This window comes from Mirounga leonina, unplaced genomic scaffold (assembly GCF_011800145.1).
Source record: "Mirounga leonina isolate KUSES-001 unplaced genomic scaffold, KU_Mleo_1.0 Mir_115, whole genome shotgun sequence".
NCBI classification, from domain to species: domain Eukaryota; kingdom Metazoa; phylum Chordata; class Mammalia; order Carnivora; family Phocidae; genus Mirounga; species Mirounga leonina.
In genome coordinates, this window is record NW_023270268.1 from 82,398,697 (window position 1) to 82,423,172 (window position 24,476).

At 38.8% G+C, this 24,476-nt stretch overlaps 1 protein-coding gene and 1 pseudogene across 1 annotated transcript in view; one reads left to right on the top strand and one right to left on the bottom strand.

The window, feature by feature from the left end:
* Positions 1 to 259: 259 nt before the first annotated feature.
* Positions 260 to 24,476, bottom strand: part of ATP13A4 (ATPase 13A4) — a 130,748-nt gene continuing 106,531 nt past the window's right edge. Inside the window, exons 22-30 of the mRNA XM_034999838.1 lie at positions 23,823 to 23,865; positions 23,293 to 23,402; positions 21,101 to 21,197; positions 19,724 to 19,796; positions 12,105 to 12,276; positions 10,869 to 11,062; positions 9,743 to 9,831; positions 6,128 to 6,208; positions 260 to 560 (exon numbers count right to left, since the gene is read on the bottom strand). Coding sequence (XP_034855729.1) covers positions 348 to 560; positions 6,128 to 6,208; positions 9,743 to 9,831; positions 10,869 to 11,062; positions 12,105 to 12,276; positions 19,724 to 19,796; positions 21,101 to 21,197; positions 23,293 to 23,402; positions 23,823 to 23,865 — 1,072 coding nt within the window. The 3' untranslated portion in view covers positions 260 to 347. The remainder of the gene's footprint in view (positions 561 to 6,127; positions 6,209 to 9,742; positions 9,832 to 10,868; positions 11,063 to 12,104; positions 12,277 to 19,723; positions 19,797 to 21,100; positions 21,198 to 23,292; positions 23,403 to 23,822; positions 23,866 to 24,476) is intronic.
* LOC117999095 lies at positions 13,413 to 18,212 on the top strand (annotated as a pseudogene).

The window sequence follows — 24,476 nt, forward strand, 5'->3', positions numbered from 1 at the left end:
TTTCTCTCAACTCATTTAAAAAATGTTATCCAAGAAGAAAGATTATATATTCTCCTTGTCCATTAGCCTCCCAATCTCTTGGCCAATTACCATCCTTGGCCCATTCTTGATTTACTAACACCCTCAATATTCTCAGAAGCCAAGAGGAAAACACTCTTCTGGGGCAGTGTTCTGCTGTGTAGAAAGTATTTTATCATGTAGATTTTAATTTACCACCATGATTGGATAGGTTTTTGATTCCCAAAACTCCAGCTGATTTTAGAAGAGTCTCATTGCTTGAAAATCACTGAAATTGGTCTCTTTTGTTATCGTTTCTATGTTTTGTCAACTTGAATATCACACTGGCTTCAGAGATGTTCTTCATTGCTCTCAAACACCGGATTGCTGTAAGACACTCCCCTTCCACACCCTGGCATGTCAGAGTAGGATGTTTGGTTTAGCAGTGGCCAACTAGGGTCATTTGCCAAGGCCCTCTGCCATATCCGATACTGACTTTTTGATTGATAGCCAAAACACCTTTTGAATGTCATCCACAGGGCTCGATTTTCAATGATGGCCTCCTGCAAAATAAAAGAGTTACCCTTTACAACCAGAGGTCAAATATTTCCAGGCTATGGCCCTCCATAGACCCTAAGAAGGAACCACCACATTGGCTGCTTAGATCCAGCTTGACAAAAAACGTGAGGCCTGGACAAACAATTCCAATGTGGTTTCCTGGGTTAGGTCTCAGCCTCTCAAACTCTTCCACTTAAGGAGCTCTTCTGGGAGAAGAGAGAGGAACATAGTTTCAAGAGTCTGGAAACAGCTTGAAGTAGTCTGCCTTGAGGATGAAATTTCTTCTGAATCTTGTATATAAATTAAATTTAAAATCATTCAAATTCTGCTGATCACTCCATGCCACACCCATATTTGATTTAATATAAAATGATATTTAAAATTACTTACCACCAAATGGAATTACCCTTTAGAAAGATGTGCCAAGGGCATGATGTGGCTTTGATATGCCCTGGCACTTAAATGCATAGTTACGAACATAGGTCAGTAAAGTTGAAATATGCACCACAGTCTTGGACTTGGACAGATCTGGATTCAAGTTCCAGCTCTGACACCTACTATGGGCAAATTAATTACCTTCTCTGAGCCTCAGTGAACAGAAATAATAATTCCTTCCTGTTACATTTGTCATAAAAATTATGTAACTCTCCTTACAATGCAGGACATGGCATGGTATAGGTCCTCCCTTTACCACCCTTCTCAACTATTTAACAAATGGTTATGCACTATGTTGACTGTGGCCTCTGACCTTCACCTACAAATATTTCATTGCAATGCATTTTTTAAAATTACAAAAGCTATGTCTCTTTGGAAACATTTTAGACTGCCATTTTATTTCGTGAATTAGACTGAGCCTCAAAGAGACCCCAAATTATAACTTACAACACAGAATGCATGAGAGGTTATTTTTTAATTTTTAATTTTTATCATATTTAGCCATAAAAGCTAACCATCTTAGAAGTTATCATGAAAGAAACAAAAAGAAAAATATGAAAATCCTGCTGTCCCACAGAATTAAAACTTATTTTGGTGTTGGTCAGTGGTATCTTTGCTAAATTGGAAGAGTCAATTCTATGGGATTTTACAAGGAACTTTGCCAGAGTAGCAGTTTTCCTAAAATCCACCCATCTTTGCCATTTGAGTCCCATTGCCCATGGAAATAATGGGTACAGCTAGTCTGAATTGTTCTCTAAAAATGGATCATCTGCTAACAGGCTGTTAAACACCCACACAGCCATCTCAAGAGCATCTTGCAAACCTCAGGCAGGGCTCACCTAGCCAGATTTGTGATTCTACTTTCCCATACCAAGGTTTTTTGGTCCTTCCTAATTAACAAGAGAACAGTAATTCTCTTTAGAGCTGGAATAAGGCAGGATCATAGGTATCCAATTAAAGGTCTTAAAATTTAACTTACCTCTAGGAAATCTTAGCAGGTTTTAAACAAAACAAATGAAACAAAGCAAAACAGAGACACACACAGACTTTAGTGCTATATGTCATGCAGTGTGTTTTCATAATTCTAGAATTATGTAGAATTCTGATACCTGTATCCCTCTGCTGCTCTGGAAAGGGAAACTAAAGCACCAAGAAGTGATCTGTCCTGTCAGTCTACATTGCAAATTAAATGTAGAACTAGAAACTTTTTTTGTTTCACCCCTTTATGAAATACCATTTCTTAAAAAACAAAAAACAGAACTTCACTACACAAGCTCTTCAGATTGGCTACTAAAATAATTCATATATATGACATATATATACAAACACATAAGTAATTTAAAAAAAAGGGGGGGGGAGGAGAATTAAAGCTACCCACATTAGCTCCTCTGCCTTTCAGTTGGAGGTTACATCATGAGGAAGCAAAGTGAGGATAGGTTCCATTCAAAACTGTTTGCTGGGCCGTTCTAAGATTAGGCATAGGGTTAGACCTCTTAGTGGACCAGGCAATATTCAGGACTATACAGAAGGAGGCCAGCCATCCCTCATGCCTGTCCCCCAAAACCTCTCTGGACCATCTCTGTCACAGGCTATTCAGGGAGTATGGAGTTAGCATGCCCATCCCAGGAATCTTTAGCATCTGCTGTCAGACATCCCTACAACTACCTGAGAAGAACATCTTGCTGCATCCATGACCGTCTGAGGTCTTTACCTGCTCTGCTAGGCTCACCTCATACGGCAAGAAATTAAGTGTCCGTAATTCTCCATTACAACTGCCTTCACCACAGACTCAAATGGCTTTGGTTTGTTCCTGAGTGCCTCCTGACAGCAGAAAGGTAACTTCAAACAACTGGAGACGGCAGTGGAAGAGTCTGGAGGCGAGAGCTGGGACCTCACAGTGTTATTTCTCAGTGCAAAAGCTGCCGGGAACCCACATTAAACATCCATGCCTGTCTCCATTTCTCACTCAACACAAGAAACAGAGGAGAAACTTAATCTTTCATGAGTATCAAATTACCCTTCTTCCTCTGCTGCAAGCGAGCAGCATCACTTCTTACATTTAATAACTGAACAAAACTTTACCCAGTTTCTATTAGAATAAAGCAGAGTCTTAGATACTGTAGGTACTGAGATGAGTTCTTGCCAGCACAGTTTATATCCATACACAACCTACACACAAATAACTGTGGCATTTTTCCTCTTGCTTACTCTAAACTATGAGCAATGGACAAGGTCATCAGAATCCATCTCACATTGTGCCCTAGGACATGGCACATGGTCAACAAGTGCTGTAGAAAGAGCAAATGAACAAATGAAAGCCTGAATGATTGATAGATTTAAAGTGAGAAATACTAAGTACCACAAGAGATAATACAATATCTCTTGTGGTACTTAGTTTATAAAATGGAAGTTAAGGAAATTATCTTTATCTGAAAATGGCCAAAAGAAGCCATCATGTAATGACAGCCTTGTCACAAGCGACAATTGGGGAAATTGTCAGGAAGGCAAGGCCTAACAAGCAGAGGAGTGGGCTTGCTGTTTGCACTAATCTGGCCATGCAGATCCATCCATAGTTTATATTTATCAAATATTTACTGTGTGCTTTTCTGTATTCACATTTCATGCTCACAGTAACCCGATGATAAGGTACCCTTATTATCACTATTTTTCAGATGAAGAAACGGACACAGAGGAGTGGAATAGCAGGTGTTGCCCAGAGTCAGGAAGCAAGAAAGGGTAGAGCCAGGATTCAAACCCAGGTAGACTACTCCTGGCTTATGCTCTTAACTGCAAATATAGTGGCAGTTGAATGGCTTCCTACTAGGGGATTATGGCAAACTTCATTGCTCAGTTACCTGTCACCTGTCACCAGACCTACTGAATCAGAAATGCTAGGGAAAGGGCTGGAGAAGTCCTCCTACTTTGTTGCTCAGCACATTCCTCCCAACTTTTTCCTGCCTACCTAAAAGGAAAAAATTCACACACAGTCTAAGCCAATCTGTCTAATCTTTTGGCATAGTTCTACTTTCCCAGAATCCTTTCCTACTCAGGATGACAATAAGATACAGTTCTAACCAATGAGGCATAAGAGAGAGTCTGGAGGGTGGCTGTATGAAATTATTTTGTTTCCTCATGAAGCGTTCCTACTTGAGGGGAAAAAGCTTGCTGGTGCCTCTCCTTCCATTTTCTTCCTTCATTAAAACAGAGATAATGCCCAGCGACATGGAAGTGATCTGGACACATAAGCAATACACACAAACGTGAAAGGCCAATATCTAAAGATGGAGAGACTGAAAAGTGAAAGATTGATGATCCCCAATGACACCACTGAGTTACTAAACCAGCCCTGAAACCACTTAACTCCTATCTTCTTAAGTGAAGCAATAAATATTTTTACTGTTTAAGCCACTGTTATTTGCCTAACCTATCCAGGCTTGGGAAAGATTCATGAAGAGGAGAGTACTACAGATGTGCCATAGAGGATGAAATAGCATTTCAATATGCAGACATGGAGGCAGATGTACTACACAGAGGAAATAATGTGATTGCTGCCAGGGACAAGATACATACATAAGATTATCCCTTAAAGGACAAAGTTCACCCTTCTGCAACTAGGTATGAGGACACTCATGTGATGCTCTTTTATTAATTTGGTGGCTTTGGAGACCCATATGGGTTAGCATGGTACTTCTCAATGTAGTTTCTCAACCAGTAGTATCAGAATCAACTGACAACCTATTAGAAATAAAACTTGCGGGGCACCTGGGTGGCTCAGATGGTTAAGTGTCTGCCTTCGGCTCGGGTCATGATCCCGGGGTCCTGGGATCGAGCCCTGCGTCGGGCTCCTGGCCCGGCGGGGAACCTGCTTCTCCCTCTCCCTCTGCCTCTCTCCCTGTTCATGCTCTCTCTCTCTCTCTCTCTCTATCTCTCTCAAATGAATAAATAAAAAATCTTAAAAAAAAAAAAAAGAAATTAAAACTTGCGGCTATTCCAGACCTAATGAATCAGAAATGCTAGGGGAAGGCCTGGACAACCTGTGTTTTAACAAATCCTCCAGGTGACTCTGATGCCCATTCAAGTTTGAGAGGCCCTGGTTTTGCATACAGAGAGAGGCTCCAGTACCTTAATTCTATGCCCTAGCAAACTAGCCTATGTATGCCCTAGCAAACAAATGCCCTACAAAAACTAGCAGTTTTTACCCTGCCTGATATGGAAGGTTCTGCAGGGAAGTCAAGTTCCAGGTACTCTCCACCCACCACGAATCCCCCCCTCACTGGAACAAGGCTGGGTTTGCAACCAGAAGTAGGAATGGGGGACAGATTGAATCCTGATGCTCACCTCTCCTTTGACACAGATGTCTTTTCTAGGGATGCCCCCTGTTCTTCAGTAGGCTCTGAAGAGTGGAGAGTTTGTCTAATAGCACTGAAGGAGGAGAGAGTGAACCACAGCCAAAGAAAGAGGGAGCACAGACACATTTTACTAAAGAAATGGAGCAACTGGGAGATGAAGAATAAAAGCCAGGAAAAGCTCACTATGAATCTTATTTCCCATCTGTAAAGTAAAAATAATAAGTGAAAGAAGCCAGACACAAAAGGCTATATATTATGTGATTCCCTTTATGTGAAATGTCCAGAATAGGCAAATCCATAGGGACAGAAAGTAAATTAGTGTTTGCCAAGGGGTGAAAGAGGGGTGAGGGAGAATGAGGAGTGACTGCTAATGGGTACAGGATTTCTTCTGGAGTGATGAGAATGTTCTGGAATTAGTGGTGATGGTTGCACAACTCAGTGAATATACTAAAAACCACTGAACTGCATACTTTAAGAAGGTGGATTTTATAGTATGTGAATCATATTTAATTTCAAAAAATCAAATGAGTTGGTTCTCTATTTGTGGATTTTAGAAATGAACAGGACTTTAGACATCATAATTCCATTCTCTCCAGGTCCACTCTGCAGGCAGGAAAACTAACACCTTGTTTGGAATTCACCAGGTGAAAGCACCATTGCTCATGTGGCTGAGGAAGGGAACCCCTTGCACTGCTGAGTCTTATCAATTAAGCTGTTCCTTTTTTCAGACTCCCAAAGAATGCCCTGTCCATCTCTGGCCCAAATGATCAGCAGCCCAGGGCACTTACCTCCACAACAAGGGACACAATGAAATTGGAACTGAGCATAATGATAATGTAGACCCTCCACAGAATAGGAGTGCAGAGCAGCTGGTGGGAGATGGAGAATCACTGTTAGTTTGAAGACAAATAAACGCCAGAAAAATGTTCACATGTTCATGGTGTACATTTTCATAGGTTATAGATCATGGATGTAATAGACATGCATTATGTGTATGTTATATATGTACATATCAGATATACATACATACATAATACATATAATAAGACATATTTTTATGCATGTATCAAACAATGTGGAAGGATTATACCCAACGATTCCAATGACTTGTAAACTATGATTGTTGCTTTATTTTCTCTTACGTTTCTTTCTTCTTCTTTTTATTTTTTGGTTCCCCTGTAATTTCTAAATTTCCTAAAATAAATTTGATCAAAATTTGATAAATTTGATAAGTGTTTTTTGTTTGCTTCTGCGAGGGAATACAGGAATGTGGCCCTATTCCCAGAAGGCTCTGAGAGTACATGTGTCAAACCTCCAAAATGGGCAGTGTTGCCCTCTACTCTCTGGTGCCACATCTCCCCTCAGCTGAGCCCTGCTTTTGAGCCTCAAGTCAGGGCTTCATGCTCAGGACTGTGTGTACCCAGCTGCATAGACAGTGCCATGATGAGGGTACTCATCAATGGAGCAAGCAGGGCTGAACTCAAGCTGGCACTTCATGCCTTTTCTTCCCAGTTTCCCTGCATTTTTCCCAATCCCTCCCCAGGCACATGATATATATAATAGATATGTATACTGAATGGATGGCTGGCTGGATAAATGAAGGAATGGATGGATGGATGGATGGATGGATGGATGGATGGATGGATGAAATGAAGCCAAGTGCACACTGCTGGACCCAGCACTGCCTCATAACTGCCTTCTACACCGGGGGATTAAAAACTGGTACAACTCTGTGGAGGGCAATTTTATTAAAATTAAAAGTTCAAAATCATTTCTGGGAATTTATCCTAGAGACATATTTGTATGTGCCTGAAATGATATATGTATAAGGTTATTTCATTGCAGCTTTGTTTGTAATAGCAAACACTGGAAGCAACCTAAATGTCTATCAATAGGGGACTACATATAAATTATGGTACATATATGTATATTGAAATAATTATATTAGCATAAAAAAGGAATGAGGAAGCTTTATGTACTGCTATGGAACAATTACCAAAATACACTGTCTCATAAAAGAACAAGGTAAGGGATCATGTATGTGGTTGGGGCAGCCATGAACACGCTCCATGCAGATGTCCTACTGGGAGAATAAGTGGCAGGCGCTCCAGTGCTACGCTCAGAATCTCCCACCATGTTTACCCTGAGGCCACACTTCCCATGGGTTGCTCATAGCTAATAACTAAGGATGGCAGGCCTGCTCACTGCACTCATTCTTGTGAGACATTAGACACCTCTGATGGGCAACTGTGTTTGGGATTTTTTAGAATTGCACTGCAGCCGGGGCACCTGGGTGGCTCAGTTGGTTAAGTGTCTGCCTTCGGCTCAGGTCATGATCCTGGGGCCCTGGGATTGAGCCCCGCATCCGGCTCCCTGCTCAGAGGGAAGTCTGCTTCTCCCTCTCCCTCTGCCCCTCCTCTTGGCCTTGTGCTCTCCCCTCCCCTCATTCACTCTCTCTCAAATGAATAAGTAAAATCTTAAAAAAAAAAAAAAAAAAGAACTGCACTGCAGTCAGAACCCCTACTCATCTGGCCCTCCTTACCTCCCTCCTTCCTTCATGGGGGTCAGACCCATATCATAGTGTGGGACCTTCCCCCTCCTTTTCTGGCTTCCTAATGTTCTTTCCCCTACAGGTAGTACCTCTAAAACTTGCTTACACATCTCATCTCACCTTGCCATCTCCAGCTCAGAAGACCTGGACAAATGTAATAGTCTGCTACTATTTGTGTAAAAATGATATATATCTGTGTATGCATATGTATAAAATATGCCTGAAAGCATGTGATAATGTCATAAAATAAAGTGGTGTCATCAGTTGCCTCCAGAGAGGGGACCTGGCAGCTGGGGAAAAAGGATGGAGGATACAGAGTTTCTAACTTTTGAATTTTAAATGGTGTGAATGTGTTCTCTATTAAAAAAAAAATTCATGCAATTTCTTAAAAAAATGAGGAATAACTAGCTATAAAACAGCAGGACTCCATTTAAAATAAACTTCGTAAATCAGTCAATGCACATTTATAATATATGAAGTTTCAAAGACGGAAGGATACAGTGAATAATGTTACAATTTCCTTTGCCTGCATATTCACTTTATAAAATGTACCCACAATTTTGTGTAATAAGAAGAAAAATAATTATTTTTAAGATGAACAATAATTCTCTGCAGACTCCTTTGCAGTCATGTTGGCAATGACCTCACACAGGTTCCCCCTAAACTAAATAGAATCCCTATTTTCTTGTACCGGAGAGATCACCCTCTCCATAAGAGTCTTTGCTTTTATAGAGTGTGACTGAACCTAACATGTCTTAACCCTAACTTCTGCAGGATTAAGAAGTTTTGACTCACTTAGAAGACTAGTGGGCAAAACTATCTTCATGAGTACTCACTCTAATTCATGGAAATATTTAACAATAGTGGCAATTACAGTGTTAGCCACAGGGACACAATTATCAAAATGAAACCAGATGTAAACATTAGTTTGTATGTCACATGTCAAGACGGGTTTGTGAAGGTTTTGCTGGTTCGCAATGAACTGTGAGCTCCTAGTGCTCATCTCCATGCAAGAACCTAATCTACAACAGTCAGTCAGTCATTTATTGCCATTATGTGCCATGGGCTCTGTTAGGCACTGGTAATATGTGAATGAACAAGATAGGATCTTGATCTTCATGAAATGTGTCTTTGAGATGGAGAGGCAGCCAGGCAGGCTCATGTAGCACTAAATAAAAAAGCTCATTTCCTTTTACCATCTCTTCTCTATTCTATTTATTGGTCTAAAGGACATTTGGTAATAATGAACTTCTAATTCGAAAGTATAGGCTAAAGGAATAGAAATATATATTTTCCCTTGCTCAGATATGTAAAATTTGTCTCTTAGAGAGTTTGAAATTTGTCTCAAAATTACACACATTAAGACAATTCATGAGGTAAGGTATGGCTCTTTGCAAGCAAGTTTTGCAGACATTAAATATGAACATATAGACAAACACGTTTTTAAAGAGTTTTTTTAAAAAAGATGTAAATACAGATTTGAGAATTAATGAGATAAGTGTTATAGGCAAACTGTTTTCAACAGCTTCAAAACAGAAACATTTAGGAAAAAATCTCTCACACTTGAAAGAGAATATATATAAATAGATTTTTTTATTCTTACAGGGATCTTTTAAAAGAAAAATGCTCAATGTTTCTGAAATACTTGGAAATCAAGACTAGATAGAATCTTATTTCCTGGCCAGCTTAAATAGAAAATATGAATAAAGCCAGTATTCTTTTTAACTGTATTATTTGAAAAGAATAATCAGTGTCAAGAATCTGTGTCAACTGCAATTGTGACCTGCTTCTTGAAGTCAGGGTGTTATATAACTATGAACCATCATCGTCATATCCCAGAGATAAGACTTACGTCCAAACGCTTATATAATTCTGGAATATCAGCAAATAGGATGAAGAGACACACACTCAGCTGTATGACCAGCACAAGGACAAATATATCTGAGGAAATAAGAACACAAGCTGTCATTTAGAGAAATCAGAGTATAGAGTATCACATCTATTGATAGACATATTCTAGATTAACGCTGATTAAATTTACTTGATTTCTACATCCAAACACAGCATAATAAATGGAAAGTACTCATTTCTATGCAATGGATCTCACCTCCACAATTTCTATGCATGTCCTTGAGGCAAGTGGAAATTTTCACATGCATGTTGTAAGCTTCAATTAATAAAAGTAAGAAATATAGAGAGAGCAACATTGACATAATATATTTTCCAAAAATGCCTTGAAGACATTTAAGTATCTGAGTTTCTTTAATGCAAAATATCTGCCTCAAATCCTTTTCTGGAAAAAAAGGAGGGCTGTAAATAATCAAATGTTTAAATTGCAGTCATGTACAAGTCAGCGTTTGACTGCTTTCTTGTCTTAAGAAGGAGAAGGGCAAAATAATTTTCTCTGAGCAAACAAATTTTTATGAGGATATTGATTCTTCAACCTGTGCTTCTAAATTTTCCCAATTAGAGAGGCAGTGGTGGCATACAAATAAATGTTCCAAGGGCTAATCAGGTCACCCACTTCTTCTAACACACTCCCCACCCCAGCCCAAAATGCAAGGTGGTGGCAGGTACTTTGGCCAAGAGCCTCCACAATCACTATGGCCAGGTTCCTTCAGGAGGGTCCCACTCCCAGCCTGCCAACCACTTAATATCCACTTCCTTCTGGATGAATTCTGACACGTACTGACAAGTAAGGAAATAAATGAGCCATCCCTATTTGGAGTGATGCCATGAAAAGACAGCTAGATACAAACTTCTGGTGAAGGAAAGAGTAGAGAAAGAAACCCTAGAATTTAATGCAGCTTTGAGGGAAGGAGCAAAGGATGAGGCTGCACAATGTGTTTTAGAGAGCCCTAGAGTAGAAGTCAGCAAACCCAAGATAAGCATCAACTCTGCAGCTGCTCCCGAGTGACCTAGGGATATCTGTTCCCTCTGGTGACCTCTCACCTCTGATCTGGTACAATGCTACTTACAGTTTGTATAGATGGGCTGCCTAAATGGTTTTCCTTTAGAGAAAATAAGAGCCACAATGATACAGTTGATTGTTCCCAAGAACCATATGGTAGTGTTCTCAAAGCTTATGAAGGCACCATTATTTCCAATTTTTTCTGGAGCAGTTGGAGAAATGATTAACTTTGAGATGCTTTCATTTTGCAGTGTGCAGACACTAAAAAGGAAACAAAAAGGTAATGAAGTAAGATGACAGGTCTTTATGGAACATTTGTATCTACAGGACTCCATGCTCTCAGTGTAATTACTTATATTTTGGTAAAGAATACACTGGAAAGTAAGGAGAAGGAAACCAGCACAGATAGATCTATATTTTGGATAGATGAATAGATAAAAGATAGATAGATAGATAGATAGATAGATAGATAGATAGATAGATAGATAGAATAGATGATAGATAGATAGGGGATAGCTAGATAAGCAAGTTATATATTCAATAAATTGGACAACCATCATGTGTATTTTGGCTATGTGGGAAAGATGTGAGTAAGCCATGATTCTTCCCTCTCATCGCTTAAGATCTCTAAACATTTATAAATAGGGTGACCATATAATTTGTCATACAATAAGAACAGATTTGAATGTGAAAGGAAAAGACAAATATCATCAGAAAAACTGGTTACCAGAGGAGACATGAGTGGGGGGGACGGGGAAAATAGATAAAGGGGATTAAGATGTACAAACTTCCAGTTACAAGTGAATAAGTCACAGGGGTGCAAAGTACAGCATATGATAATCACTAATATCATAATAACATATGGTGACAGATGGTTACCACTTATCATGGTAAGCACTGAATGATGTACAGAATTGCCAAATCAATAGCTTGTACACCTGAAACTAATATAACATTGTATGCCAATTATACTTCAGTAATTAATTAATTAATTACACATAAGTTCATTGTTATATCAGGCTTAAAGTGGGGCTGACTGGGCAAACTATAATGCATGGTCACCCTAGATATAAAAGATGGTCATAGATCATCATGACACAAGACAGGCAAAGGTAAGTGCCAAAGAATGATATCCTCAAACTGTGCTACAGGGAAGAGAAGATCACTGGAAATTTTCCCAAGGGACTTAAAGAAGCCAATGCTTCTAGAAGAATGAAGAACCATTCGTTTCCTGTCATAAGGGCCAAATGATATTTGATAGAAATTAGAATGTGAGATGTTGGAATTGGGGCTTTGATAGTACCTGTGCATCTCCATGGAATACCAAGGCTGCCTCTGAACCAGAATGAAGCCCACAATGTGCATAGCCAGGCTGAGAAGAATGTTGAAAATCACAGAGAGCAGCAGAGGTGGGGAGATCAGCCGTCCTGCAGGCCTGAAAGGCACCAGCTTGGGGTAGGCACCATTCAAGTTCACTACAAAATAAATTCAAGTTTTATATTTGTGAGAGCAGGAAAATGTTCTATTCTTCATCAGAAGAACAGTGTTAACTTCTTGGGCCCACACATCCAAGCAAATCGACAAACTGAAGTACATCATTTTTTTGAGGGAACAAAATAACAAATGGACTCCAACTCAAGTCATATGAGAAATTCCTAAGAGAGCAGACAGAACAATCATGAGACACTTTTATTTTTGCCTATTAAATGAGAAAAGGCCACCAAATTATAGGTGAGGGCATGATGAAATGCATACTCTCGTACACAGCTTATGGGAATGTACATTGACACAAACCTTCTGCCAGGCAATTTGACAATAAATATGAAAAGATTGAAAATTGTTCATAACATTTGACATGGTCATTCCTGGAAATTTACCTAAGCTAAAAAATTCAGAGGTATAGAAAGATGCTCATTACTGCATCATTTACAGTAAATTATGGTACATCTATATAATGAAACAACACACAGTCACTTAGAAGTAATGCTTTAAAATATTCAATGACAAAATGAGGAGTGATATCAGAAAAATGGCAGAGCAAGCAGCTCCAAGTTCCCATCCTTCCACAGAAACATCAAAAAACAAGCAGAAACTGTCAAAACTAACTTCATCAGAACTCTGAAAAATAAAGGCTTATAGCAATCAAACATATGCTAAATCAAAAAAAAAAAAAAAGGCAGCTTAAAAATGGTAGGAAGGTTCTGTGTCATTTTTACTTGCCCTTGCCATACCCTTCTTCAGCTCAGTGGCAACCTCAAAGTTGGTTGCTCACACTCCTAATGTGGAGAGGACTCTGGTGTCTGGTCACAGGAGGAAAAGAGCAGACTTTATCACAAATAATTGTGTAGGTCTGCTCTAATCTGTTGGGGGTTACCTGAAGGACTGGTGCAAGGTGCTCATCTCTCTCACCTAATGCAAAATTTAACTCAGGACAGCAACATACACTGCTTGAAAACATTGTAAGCCTAACCAACTACCCACAATCACCTGGGGCGAAAGATTACAGTTGAGACATAAAATAACAGCCAAAATAAAGAAAAGCTAAAGAAAGTTTCTTCGGGAAATTATGGCATTCAAAAGCACCTGCATATATTGGGGACTATAGGAAGCCATGCACACACCTAAGGTAAGATACATGCTCAGAAAAGACAAGAACAGCCCCTCAGTTTTCAGCTCTGGATGATCTTTGTACTCAGTGCAAGCCTGGCTAAGTGTTGAAGTGCCCGAGCACAGAATAAATCTGCAAAGACGGTGAGAGGTTCTTCTTTGTTCATGGTTTTAAAATCATGGAGGTCGAGAAAAATCTCAATCAAAACACTACCTGAGCAAAAGCCAAAGGAACAGAGATTTCACTGACCACACGTAATAACTGATACAGTCTGCAAAAATAGTTTGGGGAAGTCACTAAACAAATGGACTCTGATAGTCTTCAAAAAATAGCAAAACAAAAATCATCAAGCCCTAGGGAAGGGGGTAAATCTGATTTCCAGAGTATGACACTATAATATTCAATGGAACAAAATAAACTGACAGAAATCATCTCTGAGGAAGCCTGGGCATTGGACGTATTGGACAAAGACTTTAAAACAACTGTTTCATATATGCTCAAAGAAATCAGGAAGCAATGTATGAACAAAATGAAAATGTCAATAAAGAAATAGAAAATATGAAAAAGAGCCAAAAGAAAGTCTTTTTAAAGAATCCTTTTTTATAATTTCTACTGAAGAAGTAGAAATTGACACTTCATTTTGTCCAGTAGAAGTAACTATTTGAGCAAATACAAAAGACTCTTTTATTTTATTTTTGGTTTTTAATTCTACTTTTTATTCCTACATGGTTTAAAAGACAATACATAAAAAATAATTATATATCTATGTTGTTGGGCACACAATGGATAAAGATGTAATTTGTGGCAACAACAATATAAAAGGAGGAGACAGAGTTGTGAAGTAGCAGCGTTCTGCATGCTATTAAAGTTAAGGTATCAATTCAAAGTAGATTATTATAAATTTAGGATGCTACATGAAATCCCCATGATTACAAGTTATGTCAGAGCTAGCATCATATCCAAGGGTGAAAGGCTGAGAGCTTTCCCCCTAAGATAGGAACAAGACAAGAATGCCCATTTCATGACTGCTATTCAACATTATACTGAAAGTTCTATCCAGAGCAATTAGAAAAGGAAAAGAATTAAAGTCATCCAAATTGCAAGGAAGAAGTAAAACTATCTCTATTCACAAGTGACATAATCCTGTATATTGGGAATCCCAAAGAATACACAAGAAAGTAACAAGAGGGGCACCCGGCTGGCTCAGTGGGGAGAGCATGTAGTCTTGATCTCGGAATCATTAGTTTGAACCCCACACTGAGCATAGAGCTTACTTAAAAAAAATAAACTCCTACTTACGCTGTGAAAGAAAGAAAGACGAAAGAAAGAAAGAAAGAAAGAAAGAAAGAAAGAAAGAAAGAAAGAAAGAAAGAAAGAAAGAAAGAAAGAAAGGAAGGAAGGAAGGAAGGAAGGAAGGAAGGAAGGAAGGAAGGAAGAAAGAAAGAAAGAAAGGAAGGAAGGAAGAAAGAAGAAAGAAGAGAAAGAAAGCAAGCTACTAGAGTTAATAAACACATTCAGCTACATTGCAGGATATAAGATCAACACATAAAAATCAGTTGTGTTTCTATACATTGGCAATAAACAATCTTAAAAAGAAATTAAGAGAACAATTCCATTTTCAAAAGCATTCAAAACAATAAAATATCTAGGAATAAGTTTAGCCAAAGAGGAGAAAGAGTTAAACACCAAAAATCACAAAACTTTGCTGAAATGAATTAAGCAAAACATAAACAAAAGGAAATACATCAGATGTTCATGGATTGGAAGACTTAATACTGTTAAGATTTCAATATTATCCAAGGTGATCTATAGATTCAACACAACCTCCATCAAAATTCAAATGGCTTTTTTTCAGAATATTAAATTTGATCTTCAAATTCATGTGGAATTAAAGGGGGCCCTATTCAGGGCAATTCAAAACAATTTTGAAAAAGAACAATGTTGGAGGACCCAACATTTCCCGATTTCAAACTTACTATAAAAAAAGTAATCAGAACACTGTGGTAATAGCATAAGGTAATGGCATATAGACCAGTGGAATAGAATTGAGGGTCCAGAAATAAACCCATACATCCATGGCCGATTATTTTCATTATGAGTGTTAAGACTATCCAATGGGGGAAAGAAGAGTCTTTTTAACAAATGGAGCTGGGACAACTAGATTTCCACATGCCAAATAAATGAAATTGGACCCCAACTTCACACCATATAGAGAAATTAATACACACACACACACATACACACATACAAATCAATGACTTCAGTATAATAGCCAAAAACCATAAAATTCTTTTTAGAAAACACAGGGTAAATCTACACAACCTTAGATTTGACAATGGATTCTTAGATATGACACCTAGAGCATGAGCTATAAAAGAAACATATAGATACATTGGACTTAATCATAATTAGAAACTTTTAAACATCAAAGGACACTATCAAGAAAAGGAAAAAACAACATAGAATGGGAGAAAATTTCTGCAATAGTGTATCTGAGAAGGTTTTAACTTCCACAACATCTGAAGAACTATAGAGCTCAACAACCAAAAGACAAAAATCCAGTTAAGAAATGAGCAAAAGACTTAAAGAAACATTCCTCAAAAAAAAGACATACAAATGACCAGTAAGTACAGGAAAATAGACTCAACATGATTAGTTATTAGGGAAACAAATTCAAAACTATAATAAGATACCATTCCATACTGACTAGGATGTGAAAATAATTTTTTTAAGTTAAGTAACAAGTGTGGATGAGACTGGAGAAATTGAGAACCTCATACAACGCTTGTGAGAGTGGAAAATGATGTAGTCACTCTGGAAAATAGTTTGGGTGTTTCTCAAAGAGCTAAATATATGATGACAATAGGACCCAGCAATTCCATTCCTATACCCAAAATAAAAACAGGGATTCAAGCAGATACTTTATGCAGATGTTCATTGCAGTACTCTTTACAATAGCCAAAAGGTGAAAGCAGCTCAAGTCCATCAACAAATAAATGGATAAACAAAATGTGTTATACACATGGAATAGGATATTACCCAGCCATAAAAAAGGAATGAAATTCTGAGACATGCTACAACACAGGTAAACCTTGAAAACACTACGATAATTGATATAAGCCAGACACAAAGGAACAAATATTGTATGGTTTGATTTATATGAAATATCTTGAAAAAGCAAATTTATAGAAACCAAAAGTAGATTAGAGGTTACCTGCCAGAGGCTGGGAAGAGGAACAATGGGGAGCTGTTACTTAACGGGTACAGTTTCTCTTTGGGGTGATGAAAAATTTAGGAAGTAGGTAATGGTAATGGGTTGCACAACACTGTGAATGTCATTCATGCTCCTGAACTAGATACTTAAAAATGTTGAAAACAACAAATTTTATGTTATATACATCTTACCAAAATAAAAAAGAAACTATTTAATGATGTTAAAATAACATAGGGGAAAGGAAGGGAAAATAAGATAAAAACAGAGAGGGAAGCAAACCATAAGAGACTCTTAACTATAGGAAACAAGCTGGGGGTTGTGAGAGGGGAGGTGGGTGGGGGGATGGATCGGGTGATTAGGAGATGAACATTAAGGAGGGCACTTGATAGAATGAGCACTGGGTGTTATATGCCACTGATGAATCACTAAACTCTACCCCTGACACTAATAATACACTATATGTTAACTAACTTGAATTTAAATAAAACCTAAAAAAAAAGTACTTATAAAGTTAAATGAAAAAATGTATGCACAACTATATAGAGAACATACTTCAAATTTCTTCATTTACACATATATATCAAAACCCTTTAATTGGTTAGTTCTGAATGATAGAATAACAGTGGGTTTTTTTTTCTTTGTTATATCTTGCAATGTTTTCCATCTTCGTTTCACAATGAATATATATTAATAATCATAAGAACAAAAAATAATCAAGTATTTACCAAAAAAACAGAGGAAAACCTGGAGATGCTTTCTACTGAGCAGAGAACAATCATGAAAGACATGAGGAGTGTTTTCAAAAATCTGGAAGAAAGACTGTCCTGAGGAGAAAACTCAGACTATCCTGTGCCACCACAAATGGCAGAACTGGGATGGGTGGAAGTTACACAGAGATAGGTTTGCCTTAAAACGAAGGAGAACTCTCTTAACAGTATGGACTGTCCGAGGGTGTACTTTCCAGAGATTTGACCAGTATTTCATGAGCCCCTCAGATATGTTAGCACTGTCAATAGTATTGGGAACACAACAGTAGTCAAGACAGACAAGGTGCTGTTCTCACAATGCACACACTCTGGGAGAAGGGAGGCAGGAAAATGTAAATAAAAACATAGATAAATATCATAATTTTAGACTGTGCCATACACGAAAATAACAGAGCACAGTTGTGCTTCCTGCCTCCATTGCCACCAAGCCCCTGTGAAAAAGCTTATGGCAAAGGGAAGCAAAAAAAAAAAAAAAAAGAAGTAGCAAGTTCTGAAATTTGCCCTTGATTGCACCCACCCTGTAGAAGAGAGAATCATAGATGCTGCCAATTTTGAGCAGTTTCTTCAGGTGAGAATCAAAATGAATAGAAAAGCTGGGAATCTCAGTGGAGAGGTTGTAACCACTGAAAGGAGCAAGAGCAAGATTATGGTAACTTCTGAGGTGACTTTTTCCAAAAGGCATTTGAAATATCTCATCAAAAAATATTGAATTAGAATAATCCATGTGATTGGTTGAGTGTAGTTGTTAACAGCAAAGAGAATTACAAATTGCAATACTTCCAGATTAACCAGGACGAGGAAGAGGAGGAAGATGAGGATTAAAACTCATTTATCTGGAATATTTGTGTGAGTTCTTGAACAAAACCTGGGAACCAATAAAATAAAATAAAATAATAAAATAAAATAAAGCACAATTGTGTGATAGAGAATAATTGGCTTGGTGACTACTTAAACTGACCTTCCTGAAGTGGTGACATTTGAGCTGAGATCTGAATAATAAGAAAATTCAAAGCCATATAAAGATTGAAGGGGAGAGTGTTTTAGGCAAAGGAAATAACAAAAACAAAGGTACTGTGGTGACCACAAGTTTGGCAGTGCTCAAGAGACTGAAAAACCGGGGTGCCTGGAACAAGTGGGTAGCAATGTGGTTGGAAATGAAGGTGGAGAAGCAGGCAGGCGCCAAAGCATTTTAAGCAAGTGGATGACAATAAAATTTAGTTCTTAAAAATAACATTCTTATTACCCTTGGAAAGGTAAATGGGGGTGAGGGGAAGCAAGATCAGTTGTAAGGTTGTTGTAGGAATCCACAAGGGAGGTGACATTGCTCGGTGACCAGGGCTACAGAGCTGCGGATGGAGAGGAAAGATGCAGGATAGCTTCTGCAGGTAGAGCCAACTGGAACTTCAAAGGTATGGGATGCGATGGGTAATGAAAAGAGAAACTAAGGATGGCTCCAGGTCTTTGAACAACTAGGTAGATAGTGGTGCTATTTTACTAGAATGTAAGGAAGGGAATTTTTATTTGTTTTTTTCTTTCAGTGCTATGTTCTAGGTGTCTATTTCAGTAAGTAGTACAAACTCGGCACTCAGTCAGTAGTTAATGATTTCGTTGAATATCAGATCTGGTAGAAGATAAGAAAATATATTTATATGCTGATGAAAATGATCCAGCAGACCAGAGAAAAGTTGATGATGATGGAGAAAGAGATTATTACAGAAACAAAATCCTTGAGAAGGTAGGAGGAGGTAGGATTAAAAGTACAGATGGAATTGTTGGCATTTATATTTAACAGAGAGCAAAGCAGAGAATATGGTAAAGATGATGGGGAGTGGATGGGTTGGGGGGGGAAATCCTACAGCAGGAAAATTGGAGAGACAATTCAGAGGTGGGAGTGGGAGTGGCCTGATGGAAAGATTATCTTCAATCTCCATTCAAAACCCCAAAAGGCTAGGATTTAAAGTTGGGAAACATAAAAACCATTCAGCTTCTATAAACTGGGCACATTTTAACTGTAATTATAACAGAAAGCATACTAAAGTCAGCATTCCTGATTTTCAAAGTTCATTTTTCATCTTAAATGTTTAGTGACCATTATGGAAGCCCCATATTTTGAGGAAAACAGCAAAAGAACTAGCCATATTTTCCTTTGCTAACACTTTTCTTTCAACCCAACTCTCAAAAGTAGGGGTCCTATTTCCTCTTTCCCTCTCTGTATGTACAAACGGGAATAAGTCCCACATCCCTGAGGCTACAACTGGTGTCTCTCCTGGTGGACCTTCTGGGGCAGAGGGAAGTACATTGAGGGAGCAAAGAAAGTTTTAAAAATGTCTTACTTGTTATGCCAATAAGAGTTGTGATGGCCAGATCCTGGAACAGAAACTGGTAATTTGAAAGGCTGTTTGTCTCCTGAAAATAAAAAGGGAAGAGGCTCAAAAAAGTTATAACCTTCTGGATGAAGCCTGACATCAACTACATTCATTTTGTCACTGCAACATAGGATTTTACAAGGAGATGGTGCAGCCAGGGTGAGAGTACCAAAGACAAGGCTGTGAAAACCTCTCTAGCCAGGAGGCCACCTTTGTGTGCTCTTTGGGCTGGGTCTTTTGCGAATCAGCATCCTCTTGTTGAGGGGGACATCTCACTCTACTACATTCATCTCTGATCTCTTTTCTACCTGCTAGCAGAGAAGTCAGGGTTTGGTCTGGCACAATAGAAGAGTGCGTTCCCACGAGTAACAAGTGTTAAGTATGTGGTGATCTTACACAATTTTACCTACATAGCTTCTCCTTCTCTGGCTCATTCGTTAATGAGTGGGAAAAGACATAGGTAATCTTAAAATAACAGAACTAAAACCTTCAATCCAGAAGCAAGAGGGCAGGACATAGAGATGAATCTAAGGAATCAGCAATATGCTACTTGTACTAACTCATGAGAGTTAATTGTTAAGTTTTCAGGGATCTTTTTGAACTGGTTGTTAAACACAGTCATTATAAAAATTTAAGTCATACAAATCTACCATTAAATACATTGTGCTAAAAACAAAGCTAATAAATACCCAAAACCCAGCACTTCCTAACCATTTTCCTACATTGTGCTATTATCTATGCTCTTTAAGGTATTTACAACTCTTGTATCTCTGCGGTGCAAATACTACATAATGGCAAGCTACTGTATATCTCTTCCCAACTCCATGCTCAGTGACAGCAGGTAGACAGCTTGAAATCAGCCATGGTGGGAGTATTGACACCATGAAAGCTGGAAAACTTTAATAAGCAGGGCTTGTTTTTCCAGAGAGAGCCGGATATGAAACATTTACCAGCTACCCCAATCAGAGAATCATCTCTCTAATAAATGGTACATTAGGGTTGAGTCACACTGGAACAGGGAAGATAGAGACCTGGTCCAAGGAGGCAGAAGCAACAGCAAGAAAGTGCTGTGTTCTGATCCTCAGCGACCACTGCATTAAAAAATGTCAGAGTCAAAGAATTGACACCATCAACTTTTCCTGTGTACATTCATCTAATTGAATTTAAATTTTAAAAATTAAAAAAATAAAATATTTATAAAAAAATAAATAAAGGTAGTTTTAGAGGGGCCATTGGTGCTCGAAGTTCCCCACATCACTCTTCCTTAAGAGGCACTGCTGATTAGGAGGGCACCACCACTGGTTTTGGTCCTCACTAACCAAGAGCTCAGGTCCCCAGTCATACCCAGTAGAGCAGGAGAACACCAACATACTGAATCATGCTGTACAGAGCCATGTACTTAAACATGCAAAATGAGGTAACCAGAGCTGCACGTCCTTCCCTGTGTGAGAAAAGAAATGAAAAAGTGAGGAAGTGAAAGGAATAGAAAAAAATGAGGTCAGTTACTCCGTGCTGTTCAGCTGAACTCAAGAGAAAAAAATCAAAAACCTGATTATTCAACTGTTTGTCTGACAGACTGGACAGCCTTGAGCCAGTTGGAGCTGGCTGTCAGAATATGCTAAATGACTAGATTTTCAGGAAACACTGATTCCGGGCCAAGGTCCACACGCTTGGTCCAGCTATGGAGCCCAGGTCGAGTGTTAGTCTTGTCCTCTCTGTGGGGACTATGTCAGTCCAGAGTCAGAGGGCCTGGGAACTAGTCCCAGATCTCACACCTACACACTGATGTCATTTGGAAGGTCAGTTTCCTTCTGTTATAGTTTCTTCATCTGTGAACTAAGGGATTTAAATAAGATTGCAGGCTTAGGGGCTATTTTCATGCAGGTGTTTCACTTCATTCACATCTCATTTGGCAATCCCAACTTTTTCTGAAACTGGACTAGAACAATACCTGCACTCAAATTAGTTATATATGGAATTTAAGTAGACTGGAAACAATGAGCATGCTTGTTTCTATTACTGTTGATTGACTTTGAGTAAATAGTATATATTGAAAGCATAAAATAGATTACTTATGAAACGTCACTTTTATCTCTTTCATTGGAAAGAAAATAGAGTTTAAATTTCCTTCTGGTCATAATGTTTTCCTGGGATTCCAAAACCTGATTTCAAAACAGGCTTTTTCCTGTTTTGGGGCTCTGCTGCTATCATTTGCTCTACCAGAACATACTTTCTTCTCATCTCTCACCTCCTTAGAAAGGCTTTCACATACCATCCACCTGCAGCAGCCAATTCCACCTGCCCCCCAAGTCCCTTTCCTACTTTTCCCATTACCCTTGATTTATCCGTATATGTGTTTATTACCTGACTTCTTCACTAGAAGAAAACTTTATAAGATCAAGGGATGTGTGATTTACTTTCTTCTGGGTCTTCAGTGTCTCCACCAGTCCCTGGAACTAAGTGCCTACTCTATAAATATTTGTCAAATACATGCATAAATTTTTTAAAAATTGGGAGGAGCTAGCCAAATCATTATTATTGTAATGTGGTGGGAATAGTATGATATTTGTAGATAAAAAATATTTAAATAAGGGCGCCTGGGTGGCTCAGTTGGTTAAGCGACTGCCTTCGGCTCAGGTCATGATCCTGGAGTCCCTGGATCGAGTCCCGCATCGGGCTCTCTGCTCGGCGGGGAGTCTGCTTCTCCCTCTGACCCTCCCCCGTCTCATGTGCTCTCTCTCTCTCATTCTCTCTCTCAAATAAATAAATAAAATCTTTAAAAAAAATATTTAAATAAAATCAATTTTAAGAATTTCTAATCCTATATAGCTGTTTGAGCTTGGGCACATCAATTGAACATCAATTTCATTATTTGCAAAAAAAAAAAAAATGACCATTCCTACATCTCCATGCTGTTTTGAAGTATAAGATAGTACGTATTAAAGCACTTCACAAACTGTAAATACATGCTAGTTATAACAGCCCAAAATGGCCACAATGCTAACCGTCTTTATCATTCAAATAAAATACAGCTGAAGGACATATTCTGGGAAGTGGAGATAAAGCATCAAGGGAAATTTTAGTAGGAGCAGCAAAGATGAGTAAATATTTTGAAAACTGGGGATGGAAAGGATATTCCAAAGAAGCATAAAGAGTCAAGAGGGAAAGAGGGCAAAAGTGGGGAAGAGAATGTTTCTGTCCATCCCCCCATCATAAAACATCTAAGGAGATCCGTGTAAAAATAACAATAATAAGAGTATGATCGACACTTTCAAAGCAGTAACAAGTTCCAGATTCCAATTTTCTAAAAATAACCTACTGAGTATTTTTCATTAGAAATGCCACTGTTCTCCCACAGTTATTTTTAACTCCTGGTAAGTCCACTTGGGAGTAGAATGGTTGACTGCATTGTCCTGCAAAGCACCCTCCCCACCCAGGGACACAAAGTTTCCCGGCTCTTTCCCTGGCAGAACAATGGGATCTGCACCTAAAAGTCGAAAGAGATTAAAACAATCTGGTGGAAAGCGTCTACTTACTTGATAAGGTGAGGTACACACTCAATGTTTGGAGTTTTCGAAGTGAAAGGTGAGGCCACAGATGCCTCCTGCTCTGATAAAGAGATGCCCACGTGAGCCATTTTCAAAGCCTGAAAGCAAAGGGTCAGTTTACTCTCCATACACACTCTCATACATCTCTCTTGCGGCCACATGAGAAGAGCCTGTCAAGCTAGCCAGTGTGGTTTGTGGACCCAAGCACTAGTCAGGAGATGACAAGATTTTGCTCTGCCTACTATATAAGAAAAAGATGGCACTGGGACACTTAGCCAAAGAAGTGGGGAGTCCAGAGCCATATTCTACCCCATTTGGTCTATACCAACCACTGAGTCATTGTGTGGCTTTGATCAAAACCCTCCCAAGCCCTCATATCAGTTTCTCCATCAAGAAAAATGGAGGTAGTGTATATCCCAGGGATACTATCTCTAAAGAACTCCAGGCAAGCACAATCAAGTGTAAGTCTTGGTCTGTTCTAGTGCAACTATGGCCCCCACACACCGGCAGCTACTTACCCCACAGTCATTGGCCCCATCACCGCACATACCTACAAAGTAACTAAAAAGGAACCATGTCAAATGTAAGGGAGATCAAAGCAATTTTACTTGCTAATTTCTCTAATTAAAAAGATAAGATGAACTTCATTACTGAGGATTCGAACTGATTATTTATTTTAAGGGAGTTTCCCTAAGAGTCTGGTTTGACTAAAAGTAAAGTGTGACTCAGCAGCCTAGCACAGCATTCCTGACTCCAAGCATTTCAGGGAGACCCTGCACATTGCTGTTTAGGAAACAGCTTTGTTGGCTGTAAAGTGGGACGTTCACAGTTAGATGATGTGACACCAGGGCACAGTGAAGAGGGCATCGGATTTGAAACCAGACTGAGATCTTTGACCTGATCTCTTGGCCATTGGGGCTATCATTTTTCTCTCCTACAAAGTGTTATAAGTATTCAGTGAGGTGCTGTATGGAAAAGTGCCTTATAATTTCTAAAACAAGAAACAAAAATTACTTGTTGGTACTGTTAATAGTAACAGGAGAGGAGATCTGCCATCTTAGCAGTCGCTCTACTAAAAAATGCAGTGCCGGGCCCAGACTTTGAAGAAAGAAAACACATCCCTGCTTCAGGATCACTTTTTGAGGTTGAGTACAGGCTCAGGCTTTCATTGT